General features: G+C 45.8%; 1 protein-coding gene across 1 annotated transcript in view; it reads left to right on the forward strand.

Moving 5' to 3' along the window:
• ACER2 (alkaline ceramidase 2) overlaps positions 1–10,203 on the forward strand; it is a 31,370-nt gene extending 21,167 nt beyond the window's left edge. The window contains exons 5-6 of the mRNA XM_032636402.1: positions 3,911–4,048; positions 7,399–10,203. Of these exons, the coding sequence (XP_032492293.1) occupies positions 3,911–4,048; positions 7,399–7,585 (325 nt within the window). The 3' untranslated portion in view covers positions 7,586–10,203. The remainder of the gene's footprint in view (positions 1–3,910; positions 4,049–7,398) is intronic.
• The last annotated feature ends 11,073 nt before the right edge of the window (positions 10,204–21,276 follow it).

Raw genomic sequence — 21,276 nt, forward strand, 5'->3', positions numbered from 1 at the left:
GTTAAAGTTCAAAATCCTCCACGTGGTCCCCGCCTGTGGATCTCTCCCCCACAAAGCTCCCCTTGCATTCTGTCCTCCAGCCATTCTGACCTTCCGTGTCCACAAGGGGGCCTGGCTTCTCCCGGCTCCAGTTCTGGGTGCATGCTGTCCCTTCTTTCTGACCCTCTTGCTTGGTTCATTTCCGCTCATCCTTCAGGTTTTGGCTCAACCATTTATATGCTCTCAGAGCATCCCATACTTCTCCTTTATGGCCCCCATCTTGGTTGTAATTTCAAAAGTATTCGTGCTGTTGTTTTGCTCAACGTCTGTCTCCTCTGCTTGACGTAACTCCACGTGGGCAGGGACGAGGACCCCGTACACTGCTGTGTCACACTTCCCACTCAAGTCCCGGAGAGGAAAGAGAAGATGCTTGTTGGCCTGCTTTGATAACATCCCCGGCAAGAAGATGCCCTGTCGCTCTTGTCATGTCCTTCCAGAGTGTTCCCTGCTTGTCATCAGCAATGATCTGTCATGTCTTAGCTAAATGTTCCTCATCCCACCTCCCTCTGCTCAGAACAGATAGGGGAGGGGCTGTTTTTTAGCTTTCCATTTCTCATTAGCCTCATTCCTAGAGCTTGTTTCTAGTCTTTTCATACATTCATTGTCCTTATTAAACCTTCTCTCACACCAGGAGGAAACAAAATTTTCTTATGTCTGGGGGTCATGACCTGACAGTGACCGACATTTGTGTTGTCACATCACCAAGTGACGCAGCTGTGATGAGAATATTTTGAAATAGACCTTTTCTGATTATAGGAGTGAATTTATTGTGAAGGAAAACCTTGAGAGCACAACGAAGGGTCAAGAAGAGAAGAAACGACAGCCATCCTCTCAGTTTTTCTATCCTAAAATAGGGTCCTGATACATATGTGTTTATATATATGACTTGTGTCCTGCTTTTCCCGTTTAACGTTACATTGACATTGTGATATAAGCCCTGAAAAGTGGGGATAAAACCTGATGAAGCGCAGGTTTGGGCAAGCCTCAAGTTCACGTAGCCCTTGTTAGTGGTGTACAGCAGGACCTGTGTCTCTAGAAGCAGAGAAAGGGTCAGTACCAGGTGCCCTGAGTCCCTGACTCTGCAGGACTTTGTTTTCCCTCCCTGCTTCACAAGTGTCAGCCCCGCCCCGCCTCTTCCGTGACCACCTGCCTTTCAGCCTCTCTTGCCACCTACACTGCCTCTGCAGCTCTCTGTGCTGGTGTGGCCCTTAAGCCAGATTTCCTAGGTTTAGTTAAATTGACCTTACATAGCTCCTGTTATACCAGGCTAACTGTCTGCTTATTTGTTGATGCTTGTTTTTGTTAGTTTTCATTTTACCTTTTAACATGGCAAGAGGCCTGTTTGTTATTATTATTTTTTATAAATTTTAATTTTATTTTTGGCTGCGTTGGGTCTTCATTGCTGCATGCGGGCTTTTCTCTGGTTGCCGCGAGCGGGGGCTACTCTTCGCTGTGGTGCGCGGGCCCCTCATTGTGGTGGCTTCTCTTGCTGCAGAGCACGGGCTCTAGGCGTGCGGGCTTCCGTAGTTGTGGTACATGGGCTCAGTAGTTGTGGCTCATGGGCCCTCGAGCGCAGGCTCAGTAGTTGTGGCACACGAACTTAGTTGCTCCGCGGCATGTGGGATCTTCCCAGACCCGGGCTCGAACCCACGTCTCCTGCATTGGCAGGCAGATTCTTAACCACTGCGCCACCAGGGAAGCCCAGGCCTGCTTGTTTTGCCTTGTACAGTGCCTGGTGTGGATTCTGAGAATTTGGTACCCAATCAATATTGTTACTGTTTTTTTTTTTAATCTAAAAAAATGTTCTGATCAGATCACTAGGAGGCAGTTAAAATAAAGAAGTGAAGGACAGTTTTATCTGTTCATGGAGCAAGCCTTATTTTTAAGTGCTTATTCTGGACCAGGCACTGTTGCTAGATGCTGGATATACATTAGTAAAAGCGTAGGCCTAGTTCCTGCGCTCATTGATCTTCAGTCTAGGCGGATACTAGGTATTAACAAACACTTAAACAAATACACGATCTCAGCCTGTGATGCATGTTATGAGGGAAGATGGCAGGGCCCCAGGACAGAATGTGATGGGGGAATTCGATGGTACTTGGGCTGTCAGAGAAAGTCTATTTGAGAAAGTGCCCTTGAAGCTGAGACCTGCAGGGGTGGAGAAAAATGGGCAGAGTGAGGGGACAGGGCTCTGGGAGAGGGGCCGCGGGTCCAAGGGTGAGCCGTTCAGAGGCGAGTGTGCTGAAGAGGAGAGGGAAAATGGAAATTGTTCATCTCTGTTTTCGTCACTAAACTGGAAAGTACTCACTACTTATGTCGTGGGCTCTATTAATTCTTTCAAAAATTTTTTCAAGTGGTGCATTTAGCCCTCCTACCGACAGGGTTTCTCAGTTTGTTTTTTGAGCGGGTCTCTCTGAGCCTGCTGTCCATCCCGTTTTCACTGACGCTTTTACTCACGTTTCTGTCAGGCAGCTGGGAAAGGTCCCAGCCAGTCAGGCTTCTGACACCGTCTACTCGTTCAACAAATATGAACCGATGCTGACCCTGAGAGTGAGCGAGCTTGACTGACCGGGGAGCAGTCCTTTAAGGGAAAGAGACCCTGAGGGAGGGTTCGGAGGACCCTCAGCCACCAACTGCCTCTGGGCATTTCTCCCTAGGAATAGAAGTCACCCACTTCGCGAGCCATTTGGTGACAAGGAAAGAGAACGGCAGCTGAAATTTCCTTTGAGCTGTTGGGGTTTATTTCAGAAACCCTTTTGTTCCAGCGTGCGTCCAGGAGTGCTGTGAGTCTCCTATGTGCCTGGCGCTGTCCCAGGGGCTGGAGGTGCAGCAGCGAGCAGCTTACCTGCTGGTAGGAGATAGGTCTTAAATATATAAGGAAAGCACGGAGGATGTCAGCGGGGCTGTAGTCGCTACAGAGAGAACTAGAGGAGGGAAGAAGGTGATCGCGAGGGTCACTTAGGGGGTAGAAACAGGTGGTGCGATTGTTAGGAACAGTGCTCAGCAGAGGGCTCACTGAGCGACATCTGAGCAAAGACTTGGAGGTGGCGAGCCGCGTGTATATCTGGGAACAGCATTCCAGGTGGTAGGAACGGCAAGTGCTAAGGCCTGGAGGAATGTGCCCAGGATTTTGGAGGAATGGCAGAGGTCCCTGGGGGGTTTGATGAGCAGAGGCAGTGAGGGGCAGAGTATGGAGGACGGGGGTGGAGCACAGAGGAGAAGCCAGCACACTGGGGCCTCATGGCCTCCGTGAGCACTTTGGCTTGCCCTCTGGGAGAAGGGAAGCAGTCGGAGGCTTTGGGGCAGGGTGTTGAGAGGTGACTGTAGGAGCGGGGTTAGATGGAGGCAGTGGCTGTAACTCAGGCAGGAGATGATGGTGGCTTGGACCCAGGTGGACGTGATGGAAAGAGGTCAGATTTTGGATATATATTGAGGGGCTGATGAATTGGATGTGGGGTGGGTGAGAAAGAGAACAAGGACTCCAGAATTCTTGGCCTGAGGTCCTGAAAGCACAGAGTGACCTCTTCCTGAGAGGGCTGGAAGAAGGACGGGCATTGGGCAGAAGGAAGGATTTAGGAGTACGTTGTGGATGTGTAAACTTTAGATCAACACTGGGCATCGGGTGGACATGTCAAGAATGTGACATGTGGTTTGTTAAGTCTGGAGTCAAGGAGAGGCCTCGGTGAGGAGTGTGGCTTTTTGAGCCATCAGGGTACATACGGTGTTTACATCCGTGAGCACGTGTGACGGGGCGTTGGGTGGGAACCCCGGTGCCAAGGGGCCAGGGAGGCAAGAGGAAGCAGAGAAGAAGTGGCCAGCAAGGTAACAGGAGCCAGGACTGACACGAGCTGTTCTCTGCATCCCCGGGCAGGTGTGACAACGTGCGTGTTTTTAAGCTGGGCCTCTTCTCGGGCCTCTGGTGGACCCTCGCCCTCTTCTGCTGGATCAGTGACCGGGCCTTCTGTGAGCTGCTGTCGTCCTTCCACTTTCCCTACCTGCACTGCGTGTGGTGAGCCCCGCTCGTGGTGGGGTGGGTGGTCACCAGGCAGGGTCTACCCTCGCTGTCACTCTGTTCTCCCTGCGCGGGGCGCAAATGTACACAGGGGACAGAGCTGAGCCTGGGTGCCTCCTCTCCTCAAGTAGACTGTCAGACGTTTCAGAAGCTATAGAAAAAGCAGAAAGAGCGCCAGGGAGCAGGCTTAGCCAGAACAAACAGACCTAATTGTCTGTGCTTCATGTCTGTGGTCTCTCACCTCTAGTTCCATTATTAAAACAGAAAGGAGCTTGGAACTTGAATCCGTAACCTGAGCTCTAGCTAGATCTCCAGGGTGGGGGAAGGTGGCGAAGGCTTGGGACAGATGTGATGTGGGGATAGGACGGTCCTGAATAGGAACCAAGCACGCCTTTTGAGCCTGAGTGACCAGCCTGGGCCTCACAGGTCACCTAGGGACAGTCTCTTTGGCTTTGTTCAGGATCACCCACCTGGTGACATCAAACCAGTCTAGGAACTCAGTAATGGGGAATTGGAGCATCTACAGTTTAGAAGGCTCAGGATACACTGTTAAGAAAAAGAAAGCTACAAAACAGCACGCAGAATCCCGTACTCAGAAAGCTGAGGAGGAAATCCAGTGGTTTTCTTCCTGGGAATAATCAGATGCACAGATTTTAACTGTGTAGTCTGGTAAATTTTGATAAATGTATCCACCTGTGTAAATAGGATCTCACTGAAGATATAGTATGTTTTTAATCGATCCAAGCTCCCTTATCATACAGTGATTTAAGTAAAATTCAAAAAGTTGACTGTAATAACTTGGATTCCAACTTAATTTGTTTCTAAATTTGGTGTACTTTCTGAGGTTGTTTTTTTTTTCCCCCCCAAAGTTGAACCATTTTCTGAGACTTCCCCTGTGGTCCAGTGGTTAAGACTCCGTGCGTCCCCTGCAGGGGGCGCAGCTTTGATCCCTGGTCGGGGAACTAAGATCGCACATGCTGTGTGGTGTGGCCTCAAAATAAAAACAAAAACAAAGTTGAACCATTTTTTCATCCCAGTTGTAAAGTGACATATTTATTTATTATAACAAATTTAAACAGTAGGTAAGTATAGAAAGGGAGACTTTCATAATTCTGTCCACCAAAGAGAGAGAACAATTGTTAACAGCCTGAAGTGTATCCTTCCAGGTGCTTTATATACATAGTTCTCTAATTCTCCTTTTAAAAGCAAAAATAACATCATTCTATACATGATGCATATTGGTCCTTCTTTTGTTGTTTAAACTAAATACTAGATCATAGCTCTCCTTACCAGTGCATTTATATTATCTTCAACAGTTTTTGTGTCCAGTTAATACCGCACAATATGGGTGCTTTATAATTCATTTAACCAACCTCTCTATTAATGGATATGTAGGTTATTTCTAACTTTGCACTTTTACAAATAGTTGGTAATGAACATCTGTATTTGTTCATATGCCTGAATTGTGTCCTTATGTTAAATTATAATATGTTGCCAAATCCAGAGATATTATATCAACTAACACTTTTTACTAAAATCTGTAAGATAGTAAAAGTGTAAGATACACTTTCACATATACTGGATATTAGTAACTTTAAAAAAATCTTTGTTAACCTGAAAAGATTTTATTTTTATTTTCATGTCTTTTAAAATAATTAGTATTTTGTTGGGCATCTTTTCAAATGTAAAATTACTATCTTTGTAAGATATCTTTGTAAGATAGGGATTTTATTTTTTATTTATTTTTTTTTTTGCGGTACGCGGGCCTCTCACTGTTGTGGCCTCTCCCGTTGCAGAGCACAGGCTCCGGACGCGCAGGCCCAGCGGCCATGGCTCACGGGCCCAGTCGCTCCGTGGCATGTGGGATCTTCCCGGACCGGGGCACGAACCCATGTCCCCTGCATCGGCAGGCGGACTCTCAACCACTGCGCCACCAGGGAAGCCCCAAGATAGGGATTTTAATTCTTTGTCACATGGTGCAAATATTTACCCCCAGTTTCCCATTTATCTTTCAGTATGTTAACGATATTGTGTGCCATACTGGTTTAAAATTTTCATGTTCTCACATCTGTCAGTCTTTTCCTTTAGGTTTTTTTTTTTTTTTTTCCCTCTCCCTTCTGTATGCATTACAGTGTGACTGTGACATCCCTTAAATGACACTGTTCTCAACTAAGCAGAATGGTAGTACTCTTACAGCCATCTTTATTCCATGCCTTTTCAAATGTAGAGACGTGCATTACATGTGGCTCTCACAGCCATTCCCTTTAGGGTTTCTGAACTTTGTGTCATTCTAAGAAAGGCCTTCCCCACCAAAGTTTATAAAAATATTTTCTTTAATTATGTCTTTAAATGTATTTTAAGTCTTTAATTCATCTGGAGTTAAGTTTCAGTATAAGGTACAAAAGTAGGATTACATGCCTTTAAATGGTCCCTGGCATGATAAAGATCAATATGAAAACTTTTTACAGGCACAGTGAATTTAATAATAGTAATAAAAAAGAGTTCGCTTACTAAAGTGCAAAAGCAGTTGAATCAGTATAAAATTATTCCTAATGAAGGGCGTCAGATATGTACAGCCGATTATTAAAGCTAGAAGGGTGGGGGGACTAGTTCCACATGCTCATCGGTTATTTCCTTAGTGCCTCTGTTTTATTTATTTTGTTTTTTTTTTTTTTTTTTTGCGGTACGCGGGCCTCTCACTGTTGCGGAGCACAGGCTCCGGACGCGCAGGCTCAGCCGCTCCACGGCATGTGGGATCTTCTCAGACCGGGGCACGAACCCGTGTCCCCTGCATCGGCAGGCACACTCTCAACCACTGTGCCACCAGGGAAGCCCTAGTTTGTTTTTTTAGTTTAATTCATTAATCAGTTTATTTACATGTCAATCCCAACTCCCCATCTGTCCTTCCCCCCCCTTCTTCCTCCCTGGGAACCAAAAGTTCCGTTCTCTAAGTCTGTGAGTCTGTTTCTGTTTTGTGAATAAGTTCTTTTTGTTTGTTTGTTTAAGATTCTGCATATAAGTGATATCATATTAGTGCCTCTGTCTTAAATCCTTGGGGCCTCGGTCTTCTCGGCTGAGCCCCAAAGGCATTTGCAGGTTTTTCCTGTTATCGAGCTGGAATGTTTTAGAACATTCCGAAAGAGGCTTTGTTGGCTCAGGAGTTACCATTCTTCTGCTATTCCAGGGATCGTTGGGCAACCTCACCCCTTCTTAATTAAAGGAGGCCCCTGCCTGTCTTTGCATCCAGGAGAGGCAGGTTAGCCGGAGGGAGGAACGGGCTGAACCCGCGCACAGTCTTACTTGCGTCGGGTTCTCTCAGTTCTCACACCACCACGTCTCCATCGCAGGCACATCCTCATCTGCCTGGCCGCCTACCTGGGCTGTGTGTGCTTCGCCTACTTTGATGCTGCCTCCGAGATACCCGAGCAAGGCCCTGTCATCAAGTTTTGGCCCAGCGAGAGATGGGCCTTCATCGGTGTCCCCTACGTGTCCCTTCTGTGCGCCAACAAGAAGTCACCGGTCAAGATCACGTGATGGCAAGGCAGTGGCTGGCCTCTCTGCTTATCTTCTCTCACGCACCTAAACCTCATCTGCCAGCAGAGACAGCCAGGGGGGTTCGCAGAGTCGGGGGTGGGGTCTGTCTTTTAAAAATTCAGTGCCCTTGGGTTCTAACTAGTGTGTCTGTGGACCGCCAGGACTCCACGGTGCCTGGGGAGCAGCGGGTGTCTTCCCCTTTCCCAAAGATGGGAAGTAGAGGGCCGAAGGGCACTAGGTGTGTCTTCTCAGTGTTACCTCCAGCTACAGTGCTCATTGGGCTGCGTCGTTCATGGTGATGGCAGAGCCGTCCCGTGGGGGACCCAGCGCTGCACACGCCTCGCTTCCTGGTGAGAGTTTGCTCCAGATCCCACCGTTCCCATGTGCTCTCGGAGCAGACCCTCCCTTGACAGATAAATCCTGCGCCCGACAAGACCCTCTGACTGTATGATGGAAGAGGCCAGAGATTTTCATTTGGGGAAACTGTCCTGAAACGAAAGCAAACAAATGGAACACACACAGGGCTTGCGGCTAAGGAGGCTGGTTTCCCCCCTTGCATCTCTCCGTAACCCAGGGTTTACATACATGTGTGCATCCTTTTCCTGCTACCTCTTCTGAGAGATGGGAACTTGACTTCAGATCAGGGTGAAGCTAACAAGAAAAACCCTCCGCGTATGCCAAAAACAACACTCCACTTTAAGCCGTTCTTGAAGATAAGCACAAGTTTTAAATGCTGACGCGGTCCCCGCCCCCCAGCCCAGTACCCTCCAACACACAAAGAGAAGACTAGCTATGGTGTGAGTGGTGTGAGCGTTCCATGCAGAGACCCACCCCTTGACTGCTTGACCTCTGTGACATTGCCAATGGCCTGTGACAATCGTGGTAGGGGTCCTGGTTCAAACTGGAGCAAGCATGAAGTTTTAGAAGTTGTTCTCATTGGAAGCCTCCTGTATTCCGGAAATTATCCTCAAGAATCTTGCCGCTTCTGTCTTTCTGTCTTTGATATTTGCTGTGGGAATTACGCTCCGTATCCTCACAGTATGAGGTGCTTCCTATGGTTTCTCCGCGCCGGCGTTTGACCACGTGCTTTTCTTAAGTGCTGGCCTTAACTACACACTGGCTGCTTTGGGTGCAGCAGGGCAAATCTCTTGCCTTCTGAGTTCTCCCCTAAAGTGACGCTGGCTGCAACTGCTGTCCTCTTCACTGGGCTGAATGGGAGACTCCGCATATGTCTTCGAGGTGCGAGGTGGGAATTCGTGACCTCAGGGATACTCATTTTAACTCAGGCATCTCTTGCTTTGCAACATTCCATCACGGGAGAGGGCAGAACAGATGTGTCCTTCTTGTGTGGGTGGGAATCATTTCACTGTCCTAAGTATTTACGAGTTGGGCAGTAGCAGTTTTTGGCTTGTCCGGGAACTCTTACTCTGGTTAAAATTTGCACAGAATTGCAGGTGAAAAGTCCAAGAAGCAACTGAATTTAAACTTTAGAAATGAGTGACTTTATTCTACTTCTGTGGTTTTCAAATTATTTTAGCAGCAGAACCCTGTTTGCAGTAAGAAATCTTTATGGAGACCTAATGTGTGAAATAATTTGTATTTTATTAGCTTAAATTTATTTCGAGGTTGAACTTATAGCACTTCGTGAATAATATATATAAAAGGCAGTGAAAATGGAAATTAACAAATGGGTGGTTTCCAAGGTAGAAAAATTTGGTATTGAATGAGTGTACATGTTGCTTTATTATAGTTTAAAAAACGGTATTTGAATTAAATACTCGTGGAATCTTTAATGTACCCATATGAGACCTAGGTGGCTTGTGGAACAGAATTGGAAAAACTGCTCTTAAGTCCTTTGGGTTTCAAGTCTAGAATTTTCTTTAAAGGGAAACGTCAGACCATCCAGATTGACCCACCAGGCACGGATTCTCATCTCCTCCATCCTGCAATATACAAATGCTCCAAGTAGGGAGTTTGTTGTATTTTAAGCCCAGCTCTTTTAGTGGGAAAAAGTAAATAAGGAGGAGCAGAGAGTGTAGGAAATGTTTTGTGTGTGTGTGAGGTTTAATTTCTGTCTCGAAAGCTCCTCAGTGATGGGAGCATCGTCCCAGCCATTAAGGAGGGACCGTTTCTCCCTATGAAATGAAGGGTGTGTTCCGCGGGAAACACCACCTCCAGCCCCCAAGGCTTTGACATTGCCCTTCCAGAAGGTTCTGAGTGACCTTGGGAAATAGGGATACAATGTGACTCTGCTGGAAGTAAGGAAGTAAGTACACTAACTCACAGGACTATTCCTCTGCTTCTCCTACAAGACAAATGACTAAGTTAAGTTTCGGAGAGAATGCTTTTGTTATGAAAAACAGAATGCCCTTCTAGAGATTGGTTTTAATGAGATGAAGACTGAGAAAAGTGTGGAATGGGGTATATTCGAGGAAGACAAGACTTCGCTTTTGAACAGAAATCACTATGCTTGCCAGCGTGGGATGGTAAATCAAGAGAGTAGGAATAGGGCTTCCCTGGTGGCGCAGTGGTTACGAATCCACCTGCCAATGCAGGGGACACAGGTTCGAGCCCTGGTCCAGGAAGATCCCACATGCTGTGGAGCAACTAAGCCCGTGCGCCACAACTACTGAGCCTGTGTGCCACAGCTACTGAGCCTGTGTGCCACAACTACTGAAGCCTGCGCACCTAGAGCCCGTGCTCCGCAACAAGAGAAGCCACCGCAATGAGAAGCCCGCGCACCGTGTCGAAGAGTAGCCCTGGCTCGCTGCAACTAGAGAAAGCCCACGTGCAGCAACAAAGACCCAACGCAGACAAAAATAAATAAAATTTTAAAAAGAGTAGGAATATACCAATCTTACTTTAAGTTAGGTTTATGGCATCATGCATATTTATATTTACATTTGTATTCATAGTGCTCATAGCACTACATGCATTTTAAAGAAAATGGGGATATTAAGAAAAGTTGATGGAGAAGAAATAAAGTCGTGTGTATTTCTATAGCTCAAGGACAACCATTGTTAATATATTTTGATATATTTCCTTCTTGTCTTTTTTTTCCTAATATAGTTGTCCATTGATGTCTCTTAGAGCTGACAGTTGATCTTGTACCTTGAATGGAATATAAATGCCAGTTGTATATTTTTCCTGAAGAGCAGGTTTTGGGATATACGAGAGTTAGCTATGCTCTTGAGTGTTCATCACTGGATTCCAAGACTTACTACTGAGCCTTCCCTTTTAATCGAGCCTCACGTGAATGGGCCCTAAGAAATAATGAACTGAATTCTGCTTTTTGATGTGCTTCTGCACTTAGATGGACAAGTCATAGAAAATAGCTGTTAAATATATGGTTCTACAGGTTTTGATGTTTTCAGATTTTAAAAAAGTGCATAGCTTATTTCATTAATTGATGTGCAATCAAGAATCCTTTTCTCCCCCCTGATAATTCAGGGAAGTGGAGATTTGACGTTTAGGAGTTAGGTCACGGCGGTTACTCAGCATGGCTCTTAGATATTTGTTCTGGTTAGAATTTGCCTAAGAGAGATACCCAGCAGGAACTGGATTTAGAATATTAAAAAACATTAATTTACCAAGTGATCACTTAAGTTAATGATTCTTGTTTTATAGTGTTTGATGATTTTTAGAAAATATTTTCTCCCCTTTATTATTATAATGTCAAACAAGCACTTCAGTGAATATATTGCAGGTGTTTGGGGATGAGATATCTACATCTATTTGGTAATAGGCTACCTTTTGGGGGAACTCTGTGCCTGTCCTTCTGAAGGGTGCCTATAAAACATGAACTGTGGATCAAAGTTGTTCTGTTGGGGGACTAACCTTGATGGTCATCAAGCACAGGCTTTGTAAAAATACCATCACGTATTCTATTTATTGGATTTCTCAGGTGTGTAAAAACTTCTTACTAGTTCATTATGCTTACATGAGCTGCTGCCATACCGAAGGCTTCAAAACTGGGATGTGATCCTTCCCTGGCTGTTTATCCCTTGGGGCTGACATGGAACCATCTCTGGGGGACAGGTGAGGGCTGAAGCTTGCCTGGCCAGAGCCCCCCTCATAGCTCCTTTTCCGCCAATGAACTTGGAACCTTTAATAGCCAGCTCTTTGCCTGGGTCCTGCTGACCCAGCTGGTGAAAGAGGAGTCTCGGGCCAGGTTGGGATTCTCAATGGATTTTATAGACATTGTTCTCCTACAGATGGTTTTTTTTTTTTTTTTTTTTTTAACGACCCCTACTCTAAGGGACTAATTGTTTGAATTGTGTCTTTCCCTATATGTTAAACCAGATTTAAGGCCATTTTGTAACCACAATATGTAATCAGAGCAAAATAGAGTATTTTCAGATATATACCTTATTCTGTACTTCATATAGGGTGTGCTGTATATGGGTGGTAGGCCCACTGGCTGTGGTAGCATTTAATCTCCATTACTTTGGGAGTAATTCAAGGCCTTTTGAAATGGAGCTTTTGCACTTTATGCTCTTTTTTTGAACTGACTGTGATAGCTATGTTTGATATTAAAGCTATAAGTGGTATTTTCTGTGAATACGTATATGTTTGTGTTTATTTCCAAAATGATTTCTGCAGCGGCTGCAGTGAGAAATACATTTAATGGATCGTAAAGTGCATTTGTTCAAATTCACTTATTAATGAATTTGGATATCATTGTTAGTAAACATACTTAAAATTAGTGTAGTTAATTGTTGGTTTCTTCTCAGAGCTGTGAAATTAATACACCTACATATTTCCAGTATAGAAGTACCCACAGGCAGTTTATTTTTATTGAAAGTTCTATAATTATGTCATGTGGATATAAAATCTCAAATATAGAAAACAACTCACCTAAGCTGTAGTTCATCCAGTCACTGGAAGGAAGATCATAGAACAATATAATATAGTAAATGAGTTTAGCAGGAAAATTCTGTATCTACCTGTTTTTCTTAATTTCCTGTGATCATTTAAAAAAAAAAATTTGTTAGGTTGTGCCGGGTCTTAGTTGCGGCATGCGGGATCTTCATTGCGTCATGCAGACTTCTAAGTTGCGGCATGCGTGAGGGATCTAGTTCCCTGACCAGGGATTGAACCCGGGCCCCCTGCATTGGGAGCATGGAGTCTTAACCACTGGACCACCAGGGGAGTCCCTCCTGTGACTTTTTTTTAAATTAAGGGATTCATAGGCAATCATATTTATAAGAATAACAGGACTATCAGAGGAGGAAGGCTGGCTCAGCAGTATTAGTATCATTGCAGTGGTTTCTTTTAGACTTCTTTTCTGGCCAGGGTGAGGGGATGAGGGGTGGACACAGAGGTCTTTGATAATCTGCTGTAAGCAGTGGGTCTTGGAAAATGCCCAGACATAGCATTTTCTGGGTATTCAGATGTCCCTAGAAGCCACCCAGATGAAGTACTGTGTGACAGGACACAAAGCCAGGACTCACATCCTTTCTGGTGATGAAATTGGCAACTCCACAGCTCCACTTTCCCAACTGCCCTCCGAGACCAACCCCAGGGCCCTTCTCGTGTGAGGACTTTCCATTATGAGGGGCCAGAAGGGGGCAGACCCCGGGGGCTGGAAACTTACACCTTAGGAGTTGAACAAATTTGGAATTCACCTCTTCTCAAGCCTCTCCTGGTTTATGGTTTCAGCCACTCCTTAAGATGCTATCTGGGTCTGATACTATTCTGTCTCCTTCTGCACTGTTGAATTTTTCCATAAATTAAAAAAAATGTTTTAAATACGCTATTTGGGTTTTCCTCCTCTGCTCTCTCGGGTGGGGTTCAGCCTCCTCTTGCCCCACTTTATAGGGGCTGGTAGCCCCTTTCCCCAGTTTGAAGAGTTATCTATATCTCACGTTGGCACTTCTGTCTCTGATCACCTCCAGGCCTGGTGACCCTCTGAGTATTAACTCACGAAAGGGAAAGATCAACCTCACCTGGGTTTTTGTTGGCTTGTTTTATGTTTCTCGTTAAAACATTTGATTCAACTGCTTTTACGAGCAGAGACCAGACGTTATTGTAACAAATGGCAATAAAGTCAGTAGAGTTTATTTTTGTATTAAGGCCGGTGGTGGGAAAGTGGCTAACTGTGAGGCTATGGGCATGGGGTGACAGAAAATGCATAATGGCATTATTGGTGACACTGGCTAGAGCTGGATGCTTGTGAACAAAGAAAACCTTAGCCATCAGGGTGGGAGGGACCTGGAGAGACTCCTGGAATAACACTGCCATCTAGTGGCCTTTCAGGGTATTGCTACCAGGGCACAAGTGAAGTCCTTCCCGATTGCTCATCATCCCAGGACTCACTATAATTGTCTTAAAACTCCCACAAGTTATGCAAGCTCTTTTTATTTTTTAAATTATTTTATTTTATTTATTTGTTTTTTGGCTGCGTTGGGTCTTCGTTGCTGCGCGTGGGCTTTCTCTAGTTGCGGTCAGCGGGGGCTACTCTTCGTTGCGGTGTGTAGGCTTCTGATTGTGGTGGCTTCTCTTGTTGCAGAGCATGGGCTCTATGCACGCGGGCTTCAGTAATTGCAGCACCCGGGCTCAGTAGTTGTGGCACGCGGGCCCTAGAGCATGCAGGCTTCCATAGTTGTAGCTCACCAAGTCAGTGGTTGTGGCTCGTGGGCTCTAGAGCACAGGCTCAGTAGTTGTGGCACAGGGGCTTAGTTGCTCCGTGGCATGTGGGATCTACCTGGACGAGGGATCGAACCTGGGTCGCCTGCATTGGCAGGCGGATTCTTAACCACTGCACCACCAAGGAAGCCCTGAACACATACCCTTTTTTCCTGCCAAGTGGAGTCAAGGAGGCCAGGGTTTGAATGCTGGCATATCCCTGAACCAGTGGGGTGACTTTGAGCAACTTGGTTTACTTCTGAATGTGTTTGCACATACGGAAGGTGAGAATAACGATCCTGATACCCAGCATGGCTGCTGTGAGGATTCATTAGTCTAGGGCAAGCAGAGAGCTCAGCACTTGGTATGGAACAGGGGTGGGGTTATGGAATTCAAAATGAGACAGCTGTAGTTATTATCTTACATGGCTGACCTGCACCCATCATACAGATGTGGCACCATTATTTATATTGTGGGTCACCCTCTCCATGTAAGCCCCATCAGGGAAGGTTTATGTCTAGCTCGTGGCTGTATTCCCATAGCTTAGAATAGTTCCTGGCACATATTAGGTGCTCGGTAAATGTTGGTTGAGTGAATGAATGAGAGAGTCACCTGGAGACCCCGCGGGGTGGTTAGATATTGGTGGCCAGTCTAATGGCCACTGGTTCAGGACTTATTTTTTTGGCCGTGGCCCGCGGCATGTGGGATCTTAGTTCCCCAACCAGGGATCGAACCCATACCCCCTGCAGTGGAAGTGCAAAGTCCTAACCACTGGACCACTAGGGAATTCCCCAGGACTTCTTTTTTGCCTTAGAACCTGGCTAGTCTGTGTTCCAAAAGAGCCTTACCTCATCCCAAATCAGAGGGCCCCAGACATTTCCACCAAGTACCCTTTGTCAGGAAAAGTTATTTTTCTTGGAGAGAAAGCAAGAAGGGGGAGAATGCCTTGTCTTACCCTCCAGTGACAGACAGAGCCTAAAACACACATGCCTACATGGCTCATGTTCTTGGGAGAGACACACAATAATGTGGCATCTGGAAAAAACCCAGGTCAAGACAAATTTGTGACAGTTCCTTCTCTGTCTCTGCTTCCCTGTTGATGAAGTATATAACAAATAGTCCCATCCAGTTTCCTGCTTTTTCTTCTTTCCAAGGAAAACTGAAAGAAAATTTAAAGACACCTGGGCAAAAAAATTCCTAGCTTATAAACCAGCATTTCTCCATTATAACTTTCTACGATGATGGAAATGCCCTATAGCCTGCACTGTCTGGTATGTTGGCCACCAGGCCCACGTGGCTATTGAGCCTTTGAAATTAGGCTGGTGCAAATGAAGAACTGAGTTTTTAATTTTGATTAATTTGATTTAAAGAGCCACACGTGACCGGTGGCTACCGAGCACGGTGGACAGTGGACAATGCAGATAGACAGAGGAGGGACAGGAAGGGAGGCTCAAACAGGGGTCAGACCCTGGAAGTCTTGACCAGAAAAGCCTTTCTGTGCTTTTCAACATGGGTACACTGTGGTCAGCTTAGAGCAGCAAATGAAGTCACGTTCCTTTAATATTCAAACCACAGGACTTTGAGCCCTTATCCCACCTCTCTTTCGTCTCTTGCACAGGGGTCCTCCCCCCTGGGAAATCTCATAGTCTCCTTGAGGGCTTCTTTTGCCCAAGGGTCAGTCGTGATTACTCTTACCTCCAGGAGGGAAAACCAGGAATCCTGGTTCTTTGGCTGCTGCCGCCACCTTGGCCACTAGGTGTCACTAGTGGCCACACAGCCACCTCCAAGCAGAAGGCAGGCACCAGGTTGGGGGTTTGGGGACAAATAGGGGGCTGGAGGTGGAGAGGAAGTCAGCTTTTGGAGGGGGTGGAACTCAGGCTCAGGAACACAGTAGAGGCACCAGATCACGTTTATGTCAGGGAAATGTACCCAGGAAGCAGGAAGCTGTATTCCTTGTCTGGTTGTCCTAAGGGAATCCTTCCTGCCTACATCCTGCTGAAAGAAGAGGCTTTTGGAGTATGTACTCTCTTGCCTAGGTGGACCTCAGCAGGCAACCCTCCTCATAAAACAAAGTCATTTGATGTATGTGCTCATCTTGCTGTATGAGCGCTTCATCTTCTCTGTGGTCAATGTAGAAGAGAGAGATTTCTGGCAGCAGGAGAGGGGGACAGACATGGGTCCTGGTCCCTGCGCCACCTCCCACTTCCGGTGTGATTCATGGGAGCAATTCAACTCCCCAAACACCTGTACAGGAGAGAAAATAAGACCTGCCACACAATTTTGCTGCTTTTGATTTTCTCTCCAAGATGAGATTTTAGTTTCCTGACAACTCATTGCTCAGCTTACTGACGGGGCTCAACTCTTGCTAGTTGACTGACTACTAGTTTGAGGGTTATTAATGTAGCTGGGGGAGAACTGAACTTTCTCTCCTGGTGAGATTTAATGCCACTCACCCCAGCTGCAACACTGAAGTCAGAGAGACTGACCTCCAACCAGCTGCTTCATTGGGTATGTCACTTATTTTGCATATGAGGAAACTGAGGCTTAGAGGAGTTGAGGGCAGTATCTACCTTTCAGATGGTGTGATGGTCATATGCCAACTTTGCTGGGACAAGGGGTGCCCAGGTATATATTTGGGCAAACATTACTCTGGCTGTTTCTGTGAGGGTACTTTGGATGAGGTTAACATTTAAATCGGTAAACCTTGAGTAAAGCAGATTGCCCTCCACAATGTGGGTAGGCCTCATCCATCAGTTGGAGGTCTGAACAGGACGAAAAGACTGGCCTCTCTTGAGCAAGAGAGAATTCTCCAGCAGACTGCCTTTGAACTTCATCACAACCTTGGCTTTTCCTGGTTCTAAAGCAGACGGCCTTTGGAGTTGAGCTGGAACTTCAGGTCTCCTGGGTCTCCAGGCTGCCAGCCCACCTTGCAGATTTTGGAATTGCAAGCTTCCATAGCTGCATGAGCAAATGCCTTATAAAACACACACACACACACACACACACACACACACACACATACACACACACACACACACACACACACACACACACACACACACACACACCCTGTTGGTTCTGTTTCTCTGGAGAACCCTGATTACTACAGATGGCCATGAGGGCTAACTGAAATTACAGTGTGAAAGTATCTAGTATGGTACTCCATACATGGTAGGTGCTCAATAAATGCTACTTTGTTTTCTAACTCTCCCAATTGTCTCGGTCAAGCATTAAACAGACACGGAAGGACAGGAAGACTACTTAGAAGCTGGGCCTAGAAATCCACGGATGAGTCTGTTTATGTTGCCCATTGTCGATGGAAGACATGGTTTCTGTCAAATTACTTCCAAGAGGCAGACTCTACCAGGGTCCCTCCCTCCCCCACCTGGCTCCAGTCTCCCAAGCCTTAGAATAAGAAGGCACATGGCTTTCTTTGTTCCCTGGCACTAATTGCTTCTGGGTGAGTAACAATGGGAAGAAGAAGATTCCTTTCTTCTTCTGCTCCTCAACAGTCTTTATGAAGCCACACGTGTATTTGGAGCCTGAAAAATGTGGAGGTGGGTTCATTATGCTTCCTTAGATTCATAAGGCCTCTTTTCGTCTGTGTTCTCCTTACCAGTTGATGGCAATTAGAATTACTTTTAGCATATTTGAAAACTTGCTTTTCCCTATTGCACTCTGGAAATCTAAAGTGCTTTGCTACTCTTATTTTTCCTATATATGATTAATATTATAAAAAAAAAAAACCCTCACGTACCCTATTGCATTTAGGTTCTTTCAAAATACTTTATTATTCTCATAGTTTGGCACGTGTTACTTTTCTAATGCAGCATAACAAAGTACTGTAAGATTAGCAGTCTCCAACACCATCTATTTATTATCTCCCAGCTGTGTAGGTCAGAGGTCCAGGCATGGTGTAGCTGGCTTCCCCGTTCAGGGTCTCCTAAGACCGAAATCAGGTGTCGGCCAGGTTTCTTCTTCATCTGGAGCTCTGTGTTCCCTTTTATGCTTATTTGGGTTGTTGGTAGAATGTAGTTCCTTGTGGCTGAAGGACTGAGGATCCTGTTTCCTTGCTGGCTGTTGGCCGAGGGCGCTCTTAGTTCCTAGAGGCTACCCTCAGCCCCTTGACACTCTGTCTTTTCCCATAGGAACTCATACTCTCAGGCTTTGAACATCTCAGAGAAGGGCTCAACTCCTTTTAAGGGCTCAGGATAATCTCCCTTTTGATGAACTCAAAGTCATCTGATTAAGGACCTTAAGTACATCTGCAAAATCCCTTCTGTCATATAACATAATGACAAGAGTGATATCCACTCACACTCAAGGAGAGGGGATTATGCAGAGTGTGGATACCTGGGGGCAGGAATCTTGGGCACTGTGTTAGTTTTCCAGCACTGCCCTAACAAGTACCACAAACTGGGTGGCTTAAACAACAGAATCTATTGTCTTGCAGCTCTGAAGGTTAGAAGTCCAAGATTAAGGTGTCAGCAGGGTTTGTTCCTTTTGAGGACTGTGAGGAAGGATCTTTTCCATGCCTCTCCCCTAGCTCCTGGTGGTTTGCTGGTCATCTTTGGCATTCCTTGGCAAGTAGAAACGTCCTCCACTCTATGCCTTCTTCACATCGTTGGTCCTTCTGTGTGTCTGTGTCCAAATTCGCCCCTCTTATAAGGACACCAGTCGTATTGGGTGCGGGGCCCACACTACTCCATCATGACCTCATCTTAACATCTGCAATGACCCTATTTCTAAATAAGGTCACATTCTGACTGGGGGTTAGGATTTCACCGTATGAGTTTGGTGGGGGTGGGGAGGACACAATGCAGCTCATAGCAGGTGCTATCTTAGAATTCTGCCTACTATAGCCTAAATAGCGTTATCATCCTGATCATCGATATTCAGTGGTTCCTTTTATGATTCTCCTGAAAAATGCCCCAGATTTAGAATATTTTATAAATTCCAGTTCCTTTGTCCTTTTTTCCGTCAACTGGGATAAGAAGAATCAAGGATGTGGGGGTGATTGCCCTGGTCATGGAAATCACATTTGGCTCAAAATTCCAGTAGAATCAGAACAAGGGGGCTTGAGGTTTCCAATCCCCCGTAGTCCTGGAAGGATCCAGGGAGACTAACCTTTCTCAGGCCACCACTAAAGTTTTCTGCAGCTGCTCTAGGTGTCTTTTGTCTTACCAACTGGTAACCTTGGATCACTGTTGGGTTTCCCCTTTTGGAGCGGGCTGGGGTGGGTCTCTTCATGCCACCACAAAGGCCATGCATCTGCTTTCACCTGTTGGCCCTTTCTCCTCTCTCTGATCTAAATCAGGGGTTGGCAACCTATGGCCTATGGACCCAGTTGGTCCACTGCCTGTTACTGTAGTGCTCTATGAGTAAGGTATACATTTTTACACTTTAAAATGGATTAAAGAGAAATAAACAAAAAGAATAATATTTCGTGACATTTGGAAATCATCCAAAATTCAAATTTCAAGTGTCATTGGAAGACAGCCATGCTCACTTGTTTACATATGGTGTATCGTGGCTTTCGTGCTACGGTGGCAAAGTTGTGACAGAAATGGCATGGCCCAGAAAGCCTGAAATATCACCATGTGGCCCTTTATAGAAAAGTTTGCCAACCCCAGTTCTAAATGGTGGTGTTTGTTAAGGCATGTTCCTAGACCCTCCGTTTTTGTTTTTTCTTTTGTACTCTTTCTTGGTGACCCCATCTGGTCCCATAAGTTAATTGTCTTCTGTATATTGATGGCTGTACTGAGCTACAGACTCATATATCCAATCCTTCTCTTCTTGGATACCCAATCTTTTCCATCCTGCAGCCCCCTGCCACCCATCAAGCCATCAGCAGGTCTGGTTGATTCTACTATCATAACAGCTCTTGAACCCGTTTTAGATCTCCACCGGCATTGCCACCACTGTCACCCAAGCCAGCACTCTCTTGCCTGGACCACCACAATGCCCTCTTAATGCACCTCCTGTCTTGCCCCCTTATCTAATCTACTCTCTACATTGCAACAATCTGTGATCTTAAAACTCACTTTACATCATGCCACTCCCCTGCTTTAAATCTGCTGTCGTTGCTCACTGTTCCTAGAAAAAAAAAATCCAGATTCCTTTCTGTGGCCTCCAGGACCCTACAGAGTCAGGTCCCATCACCTCTCCATGCTCATCTTGCATCACTTGCCTCTCACTCACTCACTGTAGTCACAGTCATTTTCTTTCAGCTCTTCAAATCTGTCAACCCCTTTCTCACCTCAGGGCATTTTATTTATTATTATTATTATTTTTTTTAAAGGTAGGAGAATTTTTTTTTTAAAGATTTATTTTTATTTATTTATTTTTGGCTGCATTGGGTTTTGTTGCTGTGCACGAGGTTTCTCTAGTTGTGGTGAGCGGGGGCTACTCTTCGTTGAGGTGCATGGGCTTCTCATTGCGCTGGCTTCTCTTGTTGCAGAACACGGGCTCTAGGCCCACGGGCTTCAGTAATTGTGGCGTGTGAGCTTCAGTAGTTGTGGCTCGCAGGCTCTAGAGCACAGGCTCAGTAGTTGTGGCGCGTGGGCTTAGTTGCTCCGCGGCATGTGGGATCTTCCCGGACCGGGGCACGAACCTGTGTCCCCTGCATCGGCAGGTGGACTCTCAACCCCTGCGCCACCAGGGAAGCCCTCCTGTGACGTTTTAATAAATTTTTGCTGACTCGACATCAAGCTTGGCTTTGTTACTTAAAACCGAGGGAGACCTAATGAATGCAGGAGGAATCTAAGAAAAATTATTGGGGAGAGCTAGATCTTGGGCAACTCCGGAACTGAAGAAGCTTCTCTACCCTCAGCCCCCTAGAGGCCACATCTGCTGTGGTGACTGGCGTGCTGTTTAATGCTGTCCCTGTCTTAGAGAACCAGCTGCTACTTGATTTAATAATACATTAGTAATACATATTCTTTCCTTATCGCATTAGCTCAACAAATTTAAGGGAAAAAAATCACTAAAATTTGTTTTTCGTACTTTTCCCCTCTTGCCTTTAAAACCAACTACTGCAGCTGCTAACAGAGGTCTCTCTATGC

The sequence above is a fragment of the Phocoena sinus genome, chromosome 6, assembly GCF_008692025.1.
Source record: "Phocoena sinus isolate mPhoSin1 chromosome 6, mPhoSin1.pri, whole genome shotgun sequence".
Taxonomy (NCBI): Eukaryota; Metazoa; Chordata; class Mammalia; order Artiodactyla; family Phocoenidae; genus Phocoena; species Phocoena sinus.